Raw genomic sequence first — 22,933 nt, forward strand, 5'->3', positions numbered from 1 at the left:
GATTGTAATGTGCAGCAAGGTATGGAAACCTCTGCTCTCTCTCTATATATACACACAACAACATATGCAGGTTAAATTCCATTATAGTAAGCTCTAGGGAACTGTCTGCATTTTCCCACATCAGAAATTTGTATGTTTTGAATATCATACCAGTTGGAGGTTTGAAAATCTTTTTGTTGTTTTGTTTATTATATAATAAGTTTTGACCTGTAAATTCTAGATATTCTACAGATTGCCAAGAATGGCTTTACCTTAAGGCACAATCTAACTGTGGAGATTTTATGCCACCAATAGCATGTTTAATTGTTTGACATGCTTGGATCCGAGTCAAATACTAGTAGATATTTTAATTACATTATTTGGAAATTATAAAACCCTATAGAATTCCAGTCTTGAATCAAAAGCCCACATTGACTTCAGGAACATTTTTGTGTTTGAATAAATTGTTAAAGGGACTTTTTCCTTGACAGGGTGACTTTACAAGGACAGGAGAAAGGAAGTTAGCAGGAGTTATGAAAGATGGTGTTAACTCGGCAAATAGGTATTACCTGAATCGATTTAAGGATGCTTATAGGCAAGCCGTTATAGGTAAGGAACATAAATGCCTTTCTCTCTCTCAAATTTGTTATTCTTTCTGTGACTTAACCTTTTACAGTAACTAACTTCATTAACATAGTTCATATGTTGTATAATATATTTGTGTCTCTGTGTTGAACATCTTACCCAATAAAGCAAATTTTTACAAGATTAGAATTTTTTAAAAAATATTTTATTGGGCTTCCCTGGTGGCACAGTGGTTGAGAATCTGCCTGCCGATGCAGGGGACACGGGTTCGTGCCCCGGTCCGGGAAGATCCCACATGCCGCGGAGCGGCTGGGCCCGTGAGCCATGGCCGCTGAGCCTGCGCGTCCGGAGCCTGTGCTCCGCGATGGGAGAGGCCACAACAGTGAGAGGCCTGCGTACCGCCAGAAAAAAAAAAAATTATTTATTTATTTAGCTGCATTGGGTCTTAGTTGCAGCATGTGGGACCTTTGTTGCGGCATGCAGGATCTTTCGTTGCGGTGTACGGGCTTCTCTAGTTGCGGCACGCAGGCTTCTCTCTAGTTGCGGTGGGTGGGCTAAGTAGTTGCGGCGTGCAGGCTTAGTTGCCCCATGGCATGTGGGATCTTAGTTCCCCCACCAGGGATTGAACCCACGTCCCCTGCATTGGGAGGCGGATTCTTTTTTTTTTCTTTTAATATTTATTTGTTTGTTTGTTTTGGTTGCACTGGGTCTTAGTTGTGGCAGGTGGGCTCCTTAGTTGTGGCTTGCAGGCTCCTTAGTTGCAGCAGGTGGGCTTCTTAGTTGCGGCTCTCCAGCTCCTTAGTTGCAGCACACAGACTCCTTAGTTGTGGAACGCGAACTCTTCGTTGTGGCATGCTTATGGGATCTAGTTCCCTGACCAGGGATCAAACCCGGGCCCCCTGCATTGGGAATGTCTAGTCTTATCCACTGCGCCACCAGGGAAGTCCCCGGAAGGCGGATTCTTAACCACTGGACCACCAGGGAAGTCCCTACAAGATTAGAATTTGACAAATTTTTTAGGCTGGAGCAGCAAAAGAAACCACTCATTTCCATACGTATTTGTCAATTTGTTATTCATGTAACAGAAGGCAGGGTTGAGGCTCCTGGAGTGTGGAATAAGGCGCCCTAAAACCTCATCAGCTAAAAACTCCATATTCTATTTGCTTTCCCATTACTCAAGGCTGAGACAGAAAAACGAGATGATTTTCTTTCTTCGTATGAGAAAGAAAGTTTTCTTTCTTTCTTTCTTTCTTCGTTTATTATGTGTTCTTGCTATGGACAAATATAGCATCCTTTCTTATAAGCATGATTTAACAGGGTATTAGGGTATCAGATTTAGAGATTATTCTAACCAATTCCTATCACTATTTTAAGAAAAGAAATGGAGGGTAGATTGCCCAGTGGAATTCATGCCTTGGCATATTTTAACTTTAATTTTCATGAAAGTATTACCTTTTAGGATTAAAGTAAATGTAGAGTTTTCTGGATTAGAATCAAATGTAACCGCTTGTCATATGGTCTCTAAGAATATTTTTTAAATCCTATTTTTTTAACCTGATTATTTATTATACATGAAATAGTAGGACCTATGCATAGACAATTTAGGAATTTGAGAAGTCTGGTGTAATTAAGCTTGGTTCATTTGCCACACATAGGGTGCATGCTGTTAGGAAAACTGGATTTTAGCAGTTTATTCAAGGAAAAAGAAGATACCTTTCTGTTGATCTAGCGCCTCAGTTAGGTCATCGAGGAGGCATGTTCTGTTCCTCTCTCATTTTGACGGTCAGTCGCATCAGCTTCATCCTAACCCTGAAGCTGGATCTTTTCAAGTTTAAGAGAGAGGGGCCAGTAGCAGTCTGGGCTTACTGCTTCCCTATAAAGGGCCAGTGGTTGGCAGATCCCTCCCAGAAGCCTCCTCCAGTCTTACAGTCCCAAACAAGCATAGGGAATGGGATTACAATGATTTTGTTAAGCCTTGAGCTGCATGCTGTACCAGGAAGAAGTTAGCTTGCCTGTTCAGTTCCTTTGCCCATTTTAAAATTGGCTTATTTGTCTTTTTATTATTGAGTTGTTGGAATTCTTTATATAGTCTGGGATACAGGTCCCTGATCAGATAGATGATTTTTAAATATTCGCTCCTATTCTGTGGGTTGCCTTTTAATTTTCATGACATTGTCCTTTGAGACACAAAAGTTTTTAATTTTGGTGGTGTCCAGTTTGACTATGTTTTTTCTTTTGTGGCTTGTGATTTTAGTTTCATATCTAAAAAAACCATGCCTAGTCCAGGGTCACAAAGATTTATGCCTATGTTTTTTAATGAGTCTTATTATTTTAGGTCTTGTATTCTCTTCTGCTTTTTAAAAATGCATTAGTAAACTAAGAAGATGATAGATATTAACACTTTCTCCTCTAGATTTGATGCAAGGCATTCCAGTGACAGAAGATCTTTATTCCATATTTACCAAGGAGAAAGAGCATGAAGCTTTGCATAAGGAAAATCAGAGAAGCCACCAGGAACTAATTAGTCAGCTCTTACAAAGTTACATGAAGTTACTGCTGCCTGATAATGAAAAGTTCCATGGGGGCTGGGCCCTCATTGACTGTGACCCCAGGTGAGTTGGAGTGGTGTCCTGGTGACTAACGTGCTTTCTGATGTTAAGTTGTCCTAATCATTGCTAGCGATTGCCCATAGAGCTGTGGGCATGGATGCATAGTTCATGGCAGTTCTCAAATATACGGCTGGTACTAAGGCAAGCTAAGGCACTCACCTTGGCCGTAAAATTCAGGGGGCACTGGCAATATTTGATTTTTTAAAAACCCACATTGTGAAACTACAGTTCAAAGCTTGTTTCGTGAGTTCTCCCCTGCCCCCAACCCCACTCCATGCCCCAGAATCTAGGTTTATTGTATTAATGCACAAAACTGAGTGTACCAAGAGGTTTAATGATGCTAGTTACTTTGGGTTGTAAAGTGGTCCTGGTCTTTCATAAAATGAATAGGGCAACTAATACTTAATGTTCTTTTTTAAACAAAAACCATCCAGTTTCAAGTGGTTCTTTAAAATATCAACTGAATGGCAGGATCCACATTTATCCACCAGATTGAATGTTTGCTTTCAGGCTAAAATCTAAAATTATAATTTTCAGTGTTACGAATCAGAAACACTTCAGAAAATTCTAGACCAAGCTCTGAGAATAAAAGGCTCTATTTAGATTTTGTTTTACATTTCATATGTTTTTAATAAAAGGGGCATAAAATAAGCTTGAAAGAACAATAGGACGCAAGGTAGTATACATATATTAAAATGAGTAAAAGGCAACACTGACTGTAGGTTCATAGGGAAACCTTCCATGACTTTAATTCCATGGATTATTTTGCTTTGATAGTTAGTATTATATGTATGGATGCAATTTTTGGACTATTAAAAGATGAGGTTTTCCTCACACACAACTTAGCAGAAAATTTCTGTGCTCTTATAAGCCATTCGGTAAAAAAATCTTTATTCATGTACGTTAGTTGTTTTTAAAATAGCAGTACAACTTAATGCAGCATGAAACAAACAAAAACTCCCAAAAAGGAACTTTTTTTTTTTTTTCTTTTTGGCGGTACGCGGGCCTCTCACTGTTGTGGCCTCTCCCGTTGCGGAGCACAGGCTCCGCGGCCATGGTTCACGGGCCCAGCCGCTCCGCGGCATATGGGATCCTCCCGGACCGGGGCACAAATCCGTGTCCCCTGCATCGGCAGGCGGATTCTCAACCACTGCGCCACCAGGGAAGCCCCAAAAGGTACTTTTAATTCCCATTCAGAAATAACTGCAGGTATCACATCTGCATTTTGCTTGAGTTTTAACTTCGCACTTCACTTTTTTGAAGGTGTCGTGATTGTCAATATCATTTTCCTTAGATCAAGTTTTTTTTTTTTAATTATTTTTATTTTTGGCTGCGTTGGGTCTTCGTTGCTGCGTGCGGGCTCTTCTCTAGTTGCAGCAAGCGAGCGCTACTCTTCATTGCGGTGTGCAGGCTTCTCATTGGGTGGCTTCTCTTGTTGCAGAGCGTGGGCTCTAGGCGCGTGGGCTTCAGTAGTTGTGGCTCACGGGCTCTAGAGCGCAGGCTTAGTAGTTGTGGCGCACGGACTTAGTTGCTTTGGGGCATGTGGGATCTTCCTGGACCAGGGTTCGAAACCGTGTCCCCTGCATTGGCAGGCAGATTTTTTTTTTTTAATAATTAATTAATTTATTTTTTGGCTGCGTTGGGTCTCCGTTGCTGCACGCAGGCTTTCTCTAGTTGTGGAGAGCGGAGGCTATGTGGGCTTCCCACTGGTGGCTTCTCTTGTTGCGGAGCACAGGCTCTAGGTGCACAGGCTTCAGTAGTTGTGGCGTGCAGGCTCAGTAGTTGTGGCTCACAGGCTCTAGAGCGCAGGCTCAGTAGTTGTGGCGCACGGGCTTAGTTGCTCCGCGGCATGTGGAATCTTCCCGGACCAGGGCTCGAACACGCATCTACCGCATTGGCAGGCGGATTCTTAACCACTGCGCCATCAGGGAAGCCCTGGCAGGCAGATTCTTAACCACTGAGTCACCAGGGAAGTCCCAAGAACTGTCCTTCTTATTAGAGATACTTTGTGGTTATCATCCTTTCTAACACTGCTAAGATTTCTTTCAATTTGCTACTGGTATTTATCTTCATTTGCAAGCCTTAAAGATTTTCCAGATGGTGGATAGTTTTCCCTTTCTCTTGAAGGGAGATGTTTGGAAACCTGCTCTTTGGCTCTCTGAGTTTGTTATAGAGCCTTTGTACAGTCCGTCTACTGAGCCAAAGATGTGGACCCAGAACAGGCAGCCCCTGGTGGAGGACAGCAAGAGGTAGCTCTGGGAATGGCTTTGGGGGCTCAGGTCCCCAGACAGCCAGCGGTGAGTTCAGCCCCTTGGGCTTGGAGGCTTCAGCAGTCAGCACCTGTCTGCCTCAGGCTATGTGTGTGGTTTTTAAAAACACCTTTATCAAGATGTTATTCATATAGCATACAATTCGCGCATTTAAAATGTACAATTCAGTGGTTTTTAGAATGTTCACAGGGTTGTGCAACCATAACTTTGGTCAGTTTTAGAACGTTTTTATCACCACAAAGAGAATCCGCATACTCTATCCCCACCCTCACCCCCTAAGCAACCACTAATCTATTGATACTTCTATCCCTCTGGACTCATGTATTCTGGACACTTTATATAAATGTAATATGTGGCCTTTGTGACTGGCTTCATTCACTTAGCCTAATGTTTTCATGGCTCATGGGTGTTGTGGCGCATGTATCAGAACTTCATGCCTTTTTATGGCTGAATAGTATTTCATTGTATGGATAGACCGCATTTTGTTTATTCACTCTTCCTTTGGGCATTTATGTTTCCACCTTCTGGCTATTCTGTTGTAAATAGTGATGCTGTGAATACTCATGTACAAGTTTTTGTTTGAGCACCTGTTTTTCTTTTGGGTGTATACCTAGGAGGGGAAATTGCCAGGCCACATATAATTCTATGCTTATCTTCTGAGAAATCACCAAACTATTTTCCACAGTGGCTGCACCATTTTACATTCCTACCAGTAATGTAGGAGGGTTCCAGTTTTTCCATGTCCTCACCAACGCTTGTTTTCCATGGTTTTTTACTGTAGTCATCCTAGGGGGTGTGAAGTAGTATCACACTGTGGTTTTGATTTACATTTCCCTAGTGACACATGATGTTGAGCATTTTTTTTCTTGTGCTTGGTGGGCATTTGTATGTCTTCCTTAGAAAAATGTCTGTTCAAATCCTTTGCTCATTTAAAAAATTGGGTTGTGTGTCCTTGTGGAATTGGGCTACACATTTTTGTAAATAAAGTTTTACAGGAACCAGGGCTGGGATTAGGGTGAGACAAGTGAGACAGGGTTGTACAGGTTGCAGGGTCAGATCCTATCTTTATTTGAAAAGTTGATGTTTTGTTTATCATGATATGTTTGCATTAATTTTGATTTTTTTAAAATATTGCACTAAAAACTTACCTTGGGGCTTCCCTGGTGGCGCAGTGGTTGAGAATCCGCCTGCCGATGCAGGGGACACGGGTTCGTGCCCCGGTCGGGGAATATCCCACATGCCACGGAGCGCCTGGGCCCGTGAGCCATGGCCGCTGAGCCTGTGCATCCGGAGCCTGCGCTCCGCAAAGGGAGAGGCCACAACAGTGAGAGGCCCGTATACCGAAAAAAAAAAAAACTTACCTTGATGGCTGAGTTTTTTTGGCATCCCCTTAAATTTTGCGCCAGGAACCAGTGCCTCACTCACTTCACTGCAATCACCACCCTGTTTAAATACCTGGCAGAAAAAGTTACAAATGCTCCGTCCTGCGCAGCTCAGCAAGAATGGTTGCCGTTCCCTTTTTCTTTACCTCCCAGCACCCCAGCTGGAACTGTCCAGCACAGCTTTGTGCCGTTTGCTTGGTTTCTGCCCTCCTTCGTGCTTACCCGGTGCCCACCCCCGGCCCCGGGCCTTTTTCTGTTAAACACTGAGCACAGCTCAGTTTATTCCCCGCTGACAGCCCCGGGCGCATACAGATCAGACCTCTCAGGCCGTTCTGTGTCCTTTCCCTTCCAAGCAGCCGCAGCGGCTGCAAGGAAAGCTGACTTGAATGACAGCCGATAAGCGCCGGCTGGCGCGCTGCGGCCGGGGGAGGAATCTTTAATGTGACGGGAAATCAGCGGTACCGTCCAGGTGCCCTTCAGCATCAGCACAAAGCCAACTCTTTGTTTTGTCCCACTCGGACTCACTTTTTCTTACACCGAGAGCACATGACCACTTGTAGCCGCGTTAGTGGACTAGTGAGGCGCGCTGCAGCCCGCCCGCTAGCAGCCCTCCGGCCAGCAGGGATGGCCCTTCGCAAAGGCATGCGTGCGCTCTCACGGGAGCCGGGCTGGGGGACCAGAGCCCGCGGCCACCTCGGCGCCCCTCTCTGCCGGCCCGGGAACCTGCCCTGCTCGCGGCGGGGGCGGTGCCGGACCCGCCGCGCATGCGCATTGGGCGCGCGCCGCGGCGGAGGCGGGCGGCGGAAGCTGGCTGAGGTTCTGGGTGTGACCCGACGCGGCAGCGCTGCAGTTGCCGCAGTCAGCGCAGTCGCTGCAGGTGTTAGCTCTGCTGCCAGCCGCTCTGACTGGGCTTCGACTCGTGGACGTACGGACTGACGGGATGCCGCGTTCCCACCGGCATCCTCCGACCGCCCAGCGGCAGGCGAACGCCACGGGCAGTGCCGCCGGCAGTGCCGCCGAGCCCAAGCCCGAAGGCGGCAGCCTGGCGACGACTTTCAAGATTTTTCTCCTTTTTGCAGGACTTATGGTTAAAGTTCCCGTGGGGTTGTATTTTTCCTGTAAATTACTGCTTTTCCAAAGCCTCCTGTTAATGTCACCTGATGACAGTGGCTTTTACGCGACCATTGTCGCGGTGGTGGGGCTGCATGTGGTGCTGGCGGTATTCGTGTTCATCGTGTGGAAGGAGGGGATGCCTGACTGGTGGGAAGAGAAAAGCGAGTAGCACAGCGCCCGCTTCCCAGCTGCAGGCGCGGGGGCGGGGAGCCCTGAAACGGGGTTTCTTGTTTTTCTTGTCCGTGTTTAAAAAAAAAAAAAGGGGGGGTTTTCTGTGTTTTTTTTCTGTTTAAGTGGGGCGGAGGGTGGCGGGGAGGGAAATTAAGTATTTACTGCAGCTTATACGTCGATAAAAATGCGGGGGGGGAGGGCTGACATTTTTCTCGACTGCCTGTCACGTGCCAAGTGCTTTTCCTCCGGACAGGATGCTTTTGACCGAGATCATGTTTGACCGATGTAAATATTAGTGTCAAAATAGAAGCTAAGATAAAGTAACACTAATTAGTAGGGTTAGAATTTATTTCATATTACAGTACGTGTCGTGACGTAATTTTTATGGCTTGGCTCAAGCGACAATTTTAAGAGTGCACGTAAGTACCAACGCGCACAACTAAATTACGTTTTACGTCATTAGTCTGTGTTCTTCTCAGTGAGCCTGCCAAAATCATAGAATTTATGGTTTTTTCTTTACCGTTGGTTGGTTGGTTATTGCTCCTATTTTGGATCAATCTGTGTATTCACTGGGTTCTGGCTTCTGACCTAATTAGTTGTATTTTGGGGGCATATTTTTGGTGAAAATTGAGGTTACTTTGTTATTTTAGATTAAGACCGTTAGAGTTAACGCTGCAGCAACGTGCTGCCGAGGTAAAATCCTGCACTTGAAAATCTTGGTAAGGTTGTCTCTGCAGTACCTGTTAAACAGTGACCTCATTCTTACGCAGATTATGTACGTGAATTACATTCCATCTACAAGTGATTTTTTTCTCCCTCCTGTTTTCCATTTGTTTTTCAGTAGCATTTGGTAAGTCTTTGCAAATAGCTATGATATTCTAAGGTAGAAATATCCACTCCAACAGTGGAATTTTGAGAAACAATATAAGAGCGTGGATTTTCACCTTTTGATTGGGAAAGCTGTTTTAATAGTAGATGAAAGTTTGAGTTCGGATTCTGCCCGTGTTATCTGTTGACTATGTGTAGATTTTCTGTGTTGACCTTTTTAAAAAAATTAGTATTTGGTTTAATAGTTAATCCCTTATTCTGATACTTGATTTTAGAGTGGAAGTAAAATATGGCAAAATGGACTTAGAATAAAGAAATGTTTACTCATTCCTTAAAAGCTGAGTACATCTGTAGTAAGAAAAATGCAAAGTAGTTTGGGCTGGGTTCCATTTTTGCACATAAACATTACATTCATGTAAAGTTCTTTCAAAGGTTGCATTCTACATGAGTGTAAAAATACCCTAAATGTGCAGTGTCATTTTGAAGGTTAGGTCATGTGAGATGATCTAGACAATTTCTCTTTTCTCAGCCTCACAATTTTCCTTTCTTTCCAACCCTTACCCCCTCTACTATCGTCCAGTCCCCCGCCCCCATTATCCCATTTCCCCTGAGCGCTCTCTCCTCCTTGGCTACCTCTCTGAGAAGGGACCTCTTCTCAGCTCCAGTCCTTTCCTTCACCTACCCCACCTTCCTAAACTGGGTTCCTGGTTTTTCGGGTTTTTTTAATTTCCAGATGGATAGATTGTATATATTTAACTTAAGAAGTAGGACTCATTGATTACTTGATTTTTTCCCTCACCCCAGCCCCTCCATAAGTGGGCTTATCATAAGTGGATCTGCTGTAGAAAAAAAAGGTAGATGAAAACAAAAATATTTAATTCCGTGTCATGTTTGTTTAGCCTCATTGATGCTACTCACAGAGATGTGGATGTGCTGTTACTGCTTTCTAACTCCGCCTACTACGTGGCCTAGTAAGTTGCTTATTGATTTAAAGCTTTTACTTTTTTGTAATGCGAGTAAATTTCCTTTTTAGAATTTGTAACACAAAAAAATTAAGAATCTAGTTTTGTTATGTATTTTAAGAAATTTCACTGAACCCCTTTACCTTACATAATTGTTACATCACTCTGACTTCAGTTTGAAAATGTGCCTTATAATCAGTGTGTTTATATAATAGTGTTTAGTATTATTTCCTATAGATCTCAAGTTCTGATGTAGTCCACATATTTTTATTGTGCATGACCATATAGCATTGTTTTTATTACTATACCTTAGTTAAATGTTTCCCATTAGGCTTTAAAATACTTCCATCTTTTTTGCTATTATGAATGATACAGCTGTCTATGTGCAGATAATTGTGTGTGTGCACATGCACTTCTCTGATTATAAGGGTATGATGAATTATATGACTTTTGTGCCTTATTGCAAGATTATCTCCAGAAAGACTACCAGTCAACAATGCCACTAGCAGAAATACAAGTACTTCCTCATAGCCTTACCAGAATTGAGGTTTATTTTTTTCAAATACATATTCACTTTCTTTTTGGCCTTTTGTGAACTGTCATTTTTCAGTCATTGGCCCAGGTGCCTATTGGCACTGATCATATGGATTTTTCATTCTTGATTTTGGATATCAGATTTATCTGCTGTATCAGGAATACATAGCTTCAGTATATGTATGTGTTTTTCTCTCCTTTTAGGTTAAGTTTTAGGTTTGTTGGTTTGATTTCTTTTAGTGTAAGATGTATAAACTGATTTTCCTTTAGGTGTTGAACTATATATTTATGTGTTTGTGTGTGTGTGTGTGTGTGTGTGTGTATATATATATATATATATATATATAATATTCATCTCATTTTATCCAGTTTTAAAAATATTTTTGTTTAACTCTTTACCCCAGAATGTATTGTGCTGTGGAAGATTTTTAACTGCATAGTAGCTGCTGCTATTATACCTCAGCGGACAAGCCAAATATGCTTTTGATTTTAATCCTCTTCTTACTCTCTTTCCCTTTGTCTAGTTATGATGATGAAGTTGACAAAGTAAACCAGTATCAACGACTAAGTTTAGAAGACCTGGAAAAAATTGAAATAGGTAAATTTTAACATACTAACCAAGTCATAGAAAGCAAATATTGTTTCTTCTAAGAGTGGGTCATTATTTAAGCACGTGGTATAACATCTTATTAGAATCAGAAGGGGATAGTCTAAGTAGTACATTTCTTAGGATTCCCTTCTGATTTTGAGAGATTAGTGATGGATATAGTCTAATAATAACTATATTTCTTTCATTACTTGCCTTGTGAAGATTAACCCTGGGATCGAGACAGTTTAAATATTTGAGACTGAAGAATTTTTATTTATAATCTCATGAAACCAAATCATGATAAGCATGCGCTCTCATTTAGATTATGAAGAAAAAAGTGCTAAATAATTGATGAATGTTTGTTAGTCTTTTGAAGATACAGAAGAAAGTGAATGTTATGTGAAAGATTTACATGTATTCATTTGGGTCTTTAGGTCCTGAACCCACTCTTTTTGGTAAGGCAAAGTTCTCCTGCATGCGACTGCACTACAGATATAAAGAAGCAAGTGGCTATTTCCACACCTTGAGAGCTGTAATGCGCAATCCAGAAGAGGACGGAAAAGGTAACGGAGAGAGATGAAAGTACTCAGCGATAACTTTTTCTCTGCTAAGCCCAAGTGGACTTGGGGACTGTACATACCCAGTACCAACTGAATGATCCGGGAAAATAGCTTTGTCCCCAGCAGCGCAGGGACATTATTGGAACTGATGATGTGGTCTGGGGCAAGGGACTCTATTATGGGAATTCGCAGTGTGTGTGGCCATATGGGTGTCATGGCTTTTCTTACCACATACGCCTCTCAGGGATAGTAGTCAGAGACAACACCTGTCTTGTTCACGGCTGTCGTCTCAGCATCTAGCAGTGTTTGGACAGATGAGGGTTTCAGAATAAACTTTTAATTCCAATCGATTTGGTTCTTTTGTTCTTTAGCCTTCTGTTAAAATTTTAGAACATTTTGAATTAGTGAGGGGAGAGATGAACAAGTAGCATTTTTCTGTAAATTATACCAAATAAACTTGTATTTAATTACAAGATTACAAATTTCATTTGGAGTTCTGAGTTAGAACTGCTAATTTTTAAATATGTTTTTGGAGAAACTGTCAAGCAATTATATTTGGGTTTCAGATACCCTTCAGTGCATTGCAGAGATGCTGCAGATCACCAAGCAAGCCATGGGATTAGATGTGCCTATAATAGAGAAAAAGCTCGAGAGGTAAGTGTACTGCTTTGGATAGTAATTGTTTATTCTTCAGAGAAAATTAAAGTTTTACTTCTTATTTGCAAAAGGGAGAGAAATCACATTATGATACTGTGTCGGTATTTAGAGGGAGAAGTATCATATCTTTGTGGATCAGAAAGTAATAATTTTGTTTAAATTATGGCCATGGGACTTCCCTGGCGATCCAGTGGTTAAGAAAGACTCTGTGCCTCCACTGCAAGGGGCCGCTGGTTCGATCCCTGGTCAGGGAACTAAGACCCTGGATGCCGCTCGGCACGGCCAAAATAGTAATAATAATAAATAAAATAAATTATGGCCACAAGCGATATAGCTCTTAAGTGAGGGAACATTCAAATAACTTTTTAGAGAAAATAACCAGCCAGTATGTTTTAAACACTAGGTTTTTGAATTTTGGAAAAGAATGCCTGTACACAGATTATTTTACATTTAAAATCTGTGGGTTTTCCATCTAATGAGCAGGTTTTAAAGTCCACATTCCACTAGAAAAGAGAGTCATTTGGTCATCTAGAGGAAAATTGTCTTCTGTTAGAAATCATTATTTCAGTAGCTCTTTTTTTTTAAATTGAATGAGATTATTTAAATTTTATAGAATCTATAAAGAGCTACTATAAAGTAGCTCTTTAACATCATAATTTTTATGAAATAGTCTCATGACCAGTGATCTTGCATGACCAAGTGTGGAACCAGTGTACTAAGACGTGTGGTAAATAGCACTGACTTTTTTCTTATTTATAGCAGCCATGAGGGATGCCAGAGAAGAAAACACTAAGTAGAGTTATGTTAAATGTCCCAAGTCTTCTAAAATAAATCCAGGTAGCCCACAGGAAACATAAGGAAATGGCGTTCTTCCCCCTCCCCGCTCTACCTGAATTCAGCAAAATTGGAATGTGTAGACACTTTAGTTAAGATGCTGTAGATACCTGTCTATAGTTAGTGTTGCCTTTGCTGGTGGTTTAGATTGTTAATGTGGTGGATCTGTGCTGCCCCAAATTGTAGCCAGTCACCACATATGGCTGTGGAGCCTTTGAAATGGGACTAGTCCAAATTTTGGGCGTGGGGTTTTTCTGGAAACATTTATTCTCAGAATAATGCAAAAGCAGAGGTTGAGGCTACTGTTAGGAGGCTTCCCTCCCCTCCTCCATTACCTCCCTCTCCTCCCTGAATGCCAAAGAACTCAACATAATTCATCTAATTACTGTGAAGCGCTTCATTAAGTAGGATTAAAATATTGCAGATGTAGTGTTTCCATAGGGTGGTTCTTCAGTGCACCAGGTGGCCTGCTTGAGAAAGATGACAGCGTATGCGGGAGATGTCTGTAGCCTGCTTGCTGAACTTGGGGTTAAAGTCACACAACCGGGCCACCCATTCCATTCGGTGCCTGGGGGTGACCTGTCAATGTCACTTACAAAGGCTTCTGCTGCCCTGTTGTAAAATATAAAATACTATGCATTGGCTGTTCCAAAGACTTAGTTTAAGAAAGATTAAGATATCTGATTAATCATCTCTTAATACTGATTATATGTTGAAATGACGATATTTTGTATGTAAAATTGTATATAGCTCACATATTTGTATTGGACATTAATGTTCTTGCATCAAGTCCAAGAGGTTATCTGGGTTTATCATTTAGCAGTGTACTGTTTTTAAGAAATTGGGGCCAATTTAAATAAGAGTTTTCACTTACATTAATAATTGGATTCCATGGGAAATTAACTTTTCTTTTCTAATTTGTAGGAAGAGCAGTAAACCTCATGAAGACATCATTGGCATCAGATCTCAAAACCAAGGCTCTTTGGCCCAGGGAAAAAAATTTTTAATGAGCAAATTTTCATCCCTCAATCAAAAAGTGAAACAGACCAAATCCAATGTAAATATTGGCAATCTACGAAAGCTAGGAAGCTTTACAAAACCTGAAATGAAAGTTAACTTTCTAAAACCAAACTTAAAAGTAAATCTTTGGAAATCAGATAGTAGTCTTGAAACCATGGAAAACACTAGTGTGATGGATAATAAAGCCCAGGCAGAGTCAGATGGGGAAATGTCTTCAGATAATGACTCATACCACTCTGATGAATTCCTTACAAATTCCAAGTCTGATGAAGACAGGCAGCTAGCTAACTCTTTAGAGAATGTAGGGCCAGTAGACTATGTGCTTCCTAGCTGTGGTATTATTGCTTCAGTACCTCAGTTAGGCAGTCGATCCCAGTCTATCAGCAGCACTGATACTAGCATTCATGTTCCTTCAGAGGTTACTCTCGCTCATGAAAGTGGGCTTGGAAAAGGCTCTGCGTCGTCTTTGAAGAAAAGTCCTTCTGCTGACAACATACACACACTGACTGGCTTTGCCAAGCCCGTGGATATTTATTGCCACAGATTTGTTCAAGAGGCACAAAACAAAATGACCCAGCTGTCAGAAACCAGGTCTGCTTCTCAGCGGGCTAGCGAGGAAGGAAATCAAGTGACCAATCAAGTTTCTAACGAAGAAACTCGATTTGAATCAGCGGAACAGCTACCTTCTCGACCATCTCAATTAGATGTGTCTTTTTCTGCAGCAGGCCCACAGCTTTTGTCAGTTGAACCAGTGCATTCAGTCGTATCATCTCAAAAGACCCCCGGCTCCGAATCTGGCGCGCTTGAACTTGAGAGAGGGCTTCACGTAACTCCTTCTCCTTCAGAGAGCTGTAGCGGCAGAGCAGTCTCTCCCTTTGCAAAGATTCGAAGTTCCATGGTTCAGGTTGCTAATATTACCCAAGCTGGATTAACCCAGGGGATAAGCTTTGCAGTGGCAAAGGTTCAGAAGAGCCCTGCAGAACCTGAAGGAGTTAATGAAGTCCAGCAGAATGAACTTAAAAATATGTTTACTCAATGCCAGACACGAATAATTCAGATTTAGTTTTTAGCCACACAGAATCCTGTGGCTTTTATTTAATCCAAAAAAAAGGTGTCATATAACCTGTACTGTCTTTGAATCTAGGGATCACAAATTCTATTTTGGAAAGGTTTTAAAAGGAGACTGAACCTGAGCAGATTTCCAAATTTGAGAGCTACGACGGTGGAAGTGCATCATCCTAGAATGTGTAGACCTAAGTAGCTTATACACTACAGAGCAGTTTGTCTCTTTAAAAGTAATTCAGGAATAGATTACTTTGGGACTTAATAACCTGAACCTTTTTTGGAGTGGGGTGGGTGGGTAGAATGTATGAAGTAGACACAAAGGGTGGACATGGATCCACTTAGCATTTTTCATAACTTGTTTTTCTGTTTGTCAGTTCATTTCTGTGTGTTTCCTCTACAAGGTAAATACTTAGTTTTTAGTGACTTCAAAGTGTTACTAGTATGGCGAAGCATTTTAATATAAAAACTGTTGGTTTAAGTTTTTGATGGCTTAACCATTCCCTATAAAGAGTTCATTGAGGGCTAATGGTGCTACAGTCAAGAAATGAATGCCCATTTGATCCTAATTTTCCCCACATTCTACTTAAATTTAAAATATTGCTACCTTGTACACCCCAAAGTCCAGGAGCTTAGTTAAGACTTGTCAGTCATAAAACCTGAGCTGTCAGATGTGAACACCAGCACCTATTAATTTTGCTCTCTTTTCAGAAATGTTAGGAATGTATACATACTGGATACTGGTAATGTTTGAAAGAAGTCTTTCAAGTTGTAATTTTTTGCAGGGGGCAGTCCATAACATCCTGTGTAGATGAGCACAAAACTATTGAAAATTTAGTCTGAAGCACAACTGTGCTAATAAAACTTTAGGTTTTATGACTGTAACCTTGACCTTGTCTGTAAGCCTATACAGTAAGAAAGTTGCACACCTTATTCCAAACAAGTATTGGTTTGTCTGATATCTTTCTTTAGAGCCTTACTCTGTTGAAATGATTCTCAGCTAAACATTATGTCTGTTGTAACTTTGATATTTCCACTTTTGTTATTTATTAGTGGTATCTTTTTTGAAGTGTCAGATGTTGTGACTATTTAAAATAAAATATCATTATAATTTAAAGTGACAATGTCTATGAGAATTCCTTGAATATTTTGAAGATAAAGGTTTGAAATTTTACGTCAGACTAAAGAATTTGGAAGCAAGGTAAGTTTGCTATAATTGAACACTTGGTCCCAGCCTTTCCTAATACTTTTTACTCTTTTGAAGTGTTTTCATGACTTTAAAAATGATGAAATGGATCACAAACCATCAAATTTTAAAAACCAAACATCGAAACTGAATGCTTTTTTCTCTTATCACCTTTTCTTGAAACTATTAGATGTCCTACAACATGAGAGAAAATAAAGTCAAGGTCAGATGATAAAAGTATGTGTTTTAAACTCCAAAGAAATTAGTTCCAAAGAGCTTTTTGAAAACTAAAGGAATTAAAACTAAATTAATTAAAATTAATTTTAAAATTAAAATTTAATTTCAATCAGGGTGATAATGTATAGATTGTTGTCTGTTCAGTTTCCCAGTGCTTCAAATAGGATTAACATTGCATCAGAACAACAAACTTCACTGTCCAAGGAGAAAAGGATTTCTGAAGCCCAGAGTACTAATCTCTTACCTGAGTGGGACTTCAGAGGGAGGACGCCATGCTGCACCACCTCTCATACTGAAGTTTACCTCTGGTAATGGTTTTCCACACAGAAGATCACATGGGGTGAGTCTCATAATTCATGAAAAACAGCCCAAAGTACTAGTAATTTAGGAAGTTTTATTTATTTGAAAGAGGGTTTTCCTTTCAGGGGAACTTCTCTGTAAGACCAAGCAAATTATGTACTTCTCTTTGGTAAATTACAATTCACACTGGCACAATAAACACACAGTAACTCATCTACTCTGTTGAATTTTATTCCCACAAATCCAGTTGAGCCTTTGTTTTATTTCTAAAAGTTTAAGGAAGGTCTAGTCTACCAGTTATAAAAATGAAAACCAGTTAGAATTCTAAATATAAACAGATTATTTACATTAGTTTATAAAAATAGATTTGAGTTTAGGAAAAGTTAAACAACTAGTAATTTTCACTTCAGTTCATGAGGCATAATACATTCCTCCATTTTCAAGGCTGACCCTGTTTTCTTGGTTAGCAATGTCACTTTAGGCCTTGGGGGCCAGGGGGTGCAGAATGTAAGTAATCATTTAACTGATCTCTAATGTTTCCGACTAAGTAAGTTACTGATTAAAAGAAACTAATCGAAACTAATCTTTACATGTAACCAGTGATAGCTTAAAAGTAATGTTCTAACCTTTCCAAAGATTCTTGATGCCACTTATACTATTATACTGTATCAATTCGCTTTCTAGCTATGGGTAATATTTTTATTCCTTTGAAAATTTGTATTAAAACTGTAATATGTCTGGGGAAAACCTACCTACATACAGTTTTATCAGGGCATTCCTGGACTAGCAGATAATATTAGTTCATCTAATACATCTGGAACTAATTGATAAATTTATATAAAAAGTGCAAAATCCAATGTAATCACAGCAACTAAATGACATTTATTAAGGAAAAGAATTAAAAACCATTTTTTTCTAAAGAAGGCATTTTTTAAAAAGTTAAATTTTGTCCTCTTCCTATTTGGGCAAAACAACTTCACAGGGCAGACAGCATTCCCTTAAGCGAGTCCATAAAACAGTGGTTCCCAAATGCACTGGAGTGAAATGAGAAAAGTAAGGACGATATAGTGTTTTTTCAAAAAGCTACATTTATTCTATTTAAAGGACTATCTCTTGTTCTGAGATTGTCCTTTTATGAAAAAAAAAAAGGGTGATAATACAGTGACTTCTTTCAGATTACTTGGCAAAATAAATTGGCAACTCTGTCAATCCCCACAATTTTTGGAAGTATTACTGGTCCATGAAACCCAAAAAGTCTGGGAACCACTGCCATTTAAAGACTTGTTTTGCATGTTGTTAACAACTGTTACATGGAAAAAAGCTGTGGTCAGATGTCTGGGAAATAATATTACAGAATTTCACATGATCATGTGAATTATGGCAAGTATGCTCCATTCCCCAAACTTGGACCACTGTACACATTCATACCCACTGTTCATTGGAAAGACATAAAAATCTGAAGTGAACAATTCCTCTGACTTTGGAATTGCAACAATTTTCTTCAAATGATGTTGATGTTTGCATTTCAACAGAGTCTGGCCTATGACTTAGCTGAAGCTAAGGAAACTAAGGAAATGGTATAATCAGCAACATTATCAATATTAAACTTTTAATATCAAATACATTTTTGTACATTACTAATTTATATAATTATAAAACAAACTTCAAAAGCTCCATAAAATCAGTAAGGAAAAAGCCCTTACTGAATATTATATAAACTTTAGATGTTACCAGGTGTGATTTCAGGAAAAGACATTGGTTTTTTTTTTTTGATACAAATTATCTACAAAACAGTGTGGTATAAATGATATTTGAATTTTACAATAATGTGGCTACAATTTGCCCATTACTCTTTCATAGATGTCAGTACCTTCAAAGTTCATTTCCATTCACACATTTCTGCTGTTGAAGCCTGGTTCTTCTTAAAGACTCTAGCTGCTTTGCTCTTAGCCATCGTTCTCTTGACAGTGTTGTCTGACCAGCACTGAGAGACAGAAACCTGGTTTGAAATACAGAAACAAATTTAAGTCTAGACCTAGAATAATGACTTTTTTTTTTTTAAGACCTACTGGTTTATAAGTTTTTTTTAAGTACTGTTGTGGGAGACAAGACCATCTGGTAACTACAGAACTCAAAAGCCAAGTTAGACTTCTATAAAGGAACAATTTAAGAGTCATATTTGGCGGGTGATTCCCTCTTTGAAGTGTGGAGAACAGGGAGCATGCCTGGTCCACTGAGGTGATCCCTGGCCACTGATTCCCCCTCAATGAGTCGTTTCACAAGGGATTTTTAGACGGAAAAAGTTCATTTCCATTTTTGTAAGTCGGCCTCAGTTATCCTAAATAAGCAGATTTATCCACAGCTCACTGAAAACGCAATCGTGGACATGTACACTCACCGAGCTACAATGAGCAACTGGTGGAGATCATCGGCAGTGATGCTCTGAGGATCGTTCTTGCGCATCTCCACAAAATCATCTTCAACTGCCTTTATCAAAACAGTAAATGAACTTTAATAGTATTCCTTATGAGGAAACGACATTTGCATTTTGTAGGGAAAAGGAAGGTAACATGGTGCCTTGCCTGATGTGAAAATGAGGAAGTCACCCTGCACCTTAGACAAATGAGGTAATATGGGTAAAAGGACTGAAAACCAAACTTTACACATAAGTTATACCACTAAGGAAAGTACTCTAAACAAAGTAACAAAACTCAAGATTCATTTGAGAACACCAGGCAAACAGATAAAAGCCAGCAACTTGCATAGCAAACATGATGCCTTTAAACACAGGGAAGAGAGACGTCATCAAAAACCGCCAAGTAAGGACCTCTGAAAATCCTCACCACCATTAAAGGGAAAACGAACACTGGCAAAAATGATCAAAATCAGCTTCTTCAAAACTCGAGACATTAACCAGATGCTTGAAACAATTCGGGGAGCATTTTTTCAAGAAACATAGGAAGAATAGTGAGCTTTGAGGCATTTAAATTTGCCCTATTCCTCTACCCACCTCCAAGCAGCCCGGAAAACAGACAGCCTGGCAACCACTAGAGAGGGCTGTGGGTCTGGAGCTCTGTCAAAGCACCATTCCCAGAGAACTGTCATTATTTGACTGTCTGGTGGTTCCCAGGAAGAATCCATTTGCAAGCCTGTCTTTATTTAACCTGACTTGGCACTTGCCCACTGTGAATAGCCTATTCCCCCAGAGAGTTTATCAAAAACAATCAGAAGCAACTACTGATCATCTTAGCCGTCCCAGACACTGGGTAACAGTTGGGGCAAACAGCAGGCTAACCAAAACCGTTAAAAAGAAAATATAGGGAATGAGAGAGACTGGTTCAAGACTGCAGAGTAGATGGACATGTGCTCACTCCCTCTTGCGAGAACACCGGAATCACAACTAACTGCTGAATAATCATTGACAGGAAGACACTGGAACTCACCAAAAAAGATACCCCACATCCAAAGGCAAAGGAGAAGCCACAATGAGACGGTAGGAGGGGCGCAATCACAATAAAATCAAATCCCATAACTGCTGGGTGGGTGACTCACAAACTGGAGAACACTTATACCACAGAAGTCCACCCACTGGAGTAAAGGTCCTGAGCCCCACGTCAGGCTTCCCAACCCGGGGGGTTCGGGAACGGGAGGAGGAATTTCCAGAGAATCAGACTTTGAAGGCTAGTGGGATTTGACTGCAGGACTTCGACAGGACTGGGGGAGAGACTCCACTCTTGGAGGGCACACACAAAGTAGTGTGCACATCGGGATGCAGGGGAAGGAGCAGTGACCCCATAGGAGACTGAAGCAGACCTACCTGCTAGTGTTGGAGGGTCTCCTGCAGAGGCGGGGGGTGGCTGTGGCTCACCGTGAGGACAAGCACACTGGCAGCAGAAGTTCTGGGAAGTACTCCTTGGTGTGAGCCCTCCCAGAGTCTGTCATTAGCCCCACCAAAGAGCCCGGGAAGGCTCCAGTATTGGGTCGCCTCAGGCCAAACAACCAACAGGGAGGGAACCCAGCCACACCCATCAACAGCCAAGCGGATTAAAGTTTTACTGAGCCCTGCCCCCAAGAGCAACAGCCAGCTCTACCCACCACCAGTCCCTCCCATCAGGAAACTTGCACAAGCCTCTTAGATAGCCTCATCCACCAGAGGGCAGAAAGCAGAAGCAAGACGAACTACAATCCTGCAGCCTGTGGAACAAAAACCACATTCACAAAGATAGACAAGATGAAAAGGCAGAGGGCTACGTACCAGATGAAGGAAAAAGATAAAACCCCACAAAAACAACTAAATGAAGTGGAGATGGGCAACGCTGAAGAAAAAGAATTCAGAATAATGACAGTAAAGATGATCGAGGACCTCAGAAAAAGAATGGAGGAAAGATCGAGAAAATGCAACAAATGTTTAACGAAGACCTAGAAGAATTAACAGACAAATAGAGATGAACAATACAATAACTGAAATGAAAAATACACTAGAAGGAATCAATAGCAGAATAACTGAGGCAGAAGAATAGATAAGTGACTTGGAAGACAGAATGGTGGAATTCACTGCTGCGGAATAAAGAAAAAACAATGAAATGAAATGAAGACAGCCTAAGAGACATCTGAGACAACATTAAACGCAACAACATTCGCATTATAGGGGTCCCAGAGGAGAAGAGAGAGAGAAAGGACCCGAGAAAATATTTGAAGAGATTATAGTCGTAAACTTCCCTAACATGGGAAAGGAAATAGCCACCGAAGTCCGGGAAGCACAGAGAGTACTTCTCAGCAGAAACTCTACAAGCCAGAAGGGAGTGGCACGACATATTTAAAGTGATGAAAGGGAAGAACCTACAACCAAGATCACTCTACCCGGCAAGGATCTCATTCAGATTTCATGGAGAAATCTAATGCTTTACAGACAAGCAGAAGCTAAGAGAATGCAGCACCACCAAACCAGCTCTGTAACAAATGCTAAAGGAACTTTTCTATGTGGGAAACACAAGAGAAGAAAAGGACCTACAAAAATAAACCCAAAACAATTAAAATGGTCATAGGAACATACATATCGATAATTAGCTTAAACATGAATGGATTAAATGCTCCAACCAAAAGACACAGGCTCGCTGAATGGATACAAAAACAAGACCCATATATATGCTGTGTACAAGAGACCTACTTCAGACCTAGGGACACGTACAGACTGAAAGTGAGGGGATGGAAAAAGATTTTCCATGCAAATTGAAATCAAAAGAAAGCTGGAGTAGCAATACTCATATCAGATAAAATAGACTTTAAAATAAAGAATGTTACAAGAGACAAGGAAGGACACTACATAATGATCAAGGGATCAATCCAAGAAGAAGATATAACAATTATATATGCACCCAACATAGGAGCACCTCAATACATAAGGCGACTGCTAATAGCTATAAAAGAGGAAATCAACAGTAACGCAATAATAATGGGGGACTTTAACACCTCACTTACACCAATGGACAGATCATCGAAACAGAAAGTTAATGTGGAAACACAAGCTTTAAATGACACAACAGACCAGATAGATTTAATTGATATTTATAGAACCTTCCATCCAAAAACAGCAGATTACACTTTCTTCTCAACTGCACACAGAACACCCTCCAGCATAGATCACATCTTGGGTCGCAAAACAACCCTCAGTAAATTTAAGAAAATTGAAATCATATTAAGCATCTTTTCTGACCACAACGCTATGAGATTAGAAATGAATTACAGGGAAAAAACCGTAAAAAAACACAAACACATGGAGGCTAAACAGTACATTACTAAATAACCAAGAGATCACTGAAGAAATCAAAGAGGAAATCAAAAAATACCTAGAGACAAATGACGAAACATGATGATCCAAAACCTATGGGATGTAGCAAAAGCAGTTCTAAGAGGGAACTTCATAGCAATACAATCCTAACTCAAGAAACAAGAAAAATCTCAGATAAACATCTAACCTTATACCTAAAGGAACTAGAGAAAGAAGAACAAACAAAACCCAAAGTTAGCAGAAGGAAAGAAATCATAAAGATCAGAG

At 40.5% G+C, this 22,933-nt stretch overlaps 2 protein-coding genes across 6 annotated transcripts in view; one reads left to right on the top strand and one right to left on the bottom strand.

The window, feature by feature from the left end:
* The window catches only part of INPP5F (inositol polyphosphate-5-phosphatase F), a 94,145-nt gene extending 77,905 nt beyond the window's left edge, over window positions 1-16,240 (top strand). Inside the window, exons 14-21 of one of the 4 annotated variants that reach the window (XM_028482052.2) lie at window positions 471-588; window positions 2,978-3,176; window positions 9,837-9,908; window positions 10,958-11,031; window positions 11,457-11,585; window positions 12,149-12,236; window positions 13,998-14,130; window positions 14,510-14,690. In XM_028482052.2, the coding sequence (XP_028337853.1) occupies window positions 471-588; window positions 2,978-3,176; window positions 9,837-9,908; window positions 10,958-11,031; window positions 11,457-11,585; window positions 12,149-12,236; window positions 13,998-14,130; window positions 14,510-14,563 (867 nt within the window). In that variant the 3' untranslated portion in view covers window positions 14,564-14,690. Of the gene's footprint in view, window positions 1-470; window positions 589-2,977; window positions 3,177-9,836; window positions 9,909-10,957; window positions 11,032-11,456; window positions 11,586-12,148; window positions 12,237-13,997 lie in introns of all 4 variants that reach the window. The other 3 variants (XM_024121235.3, XM_024121236.3, XM_024121237.3) reach the window with 3 other exon arrangements.
* A 2,228-nt stretch (window positions 16,241-18,468) lies between these two features.
* MCMBP (minichromosome maintenance complex binding protein) overlaps window positions 18,469-22,933 on the bottom strand; it is a 66,694-nt gene continuing 62,229 nt past the window's right edge. For both annotated transcript variants that reach the window (XM_024121394.3, XM_024121392.3), the window contains exons 15-16: window positions 19,277-19,365; window positions 18,469-18,877 (exon numbers count right to left, since the gene is read on the bottom strand). In XM_024121394.3, the coding sequence (XP_023977162.1) occupies window positions 18,751-18,877; window positions 19,277-19,365 (216 nt within the window). In that variant the 3' untranslated portion in view covers window positions 18,469-18,750. The remainder of the gene's footprint in view (window positions 18,878-19,276; window positions 19,366-22,933) is intronic.

This window comes from Physeter macrocephalus, chromosome 20 (assembly GCF_002837175.3).
Source record: "Physeter macrocephalus isolate SW-GA chromosome 20, ASM283717v5, whole genome shotgun sequence".
In the NCBI taxonomy this organism is placed as follows: domain Eukaryota; kingdom Metazoa; phylum Chordata; class Mammalia; order Artiodactyla; family Physeteridae; genus Physeter; species Physeter macrocephalus.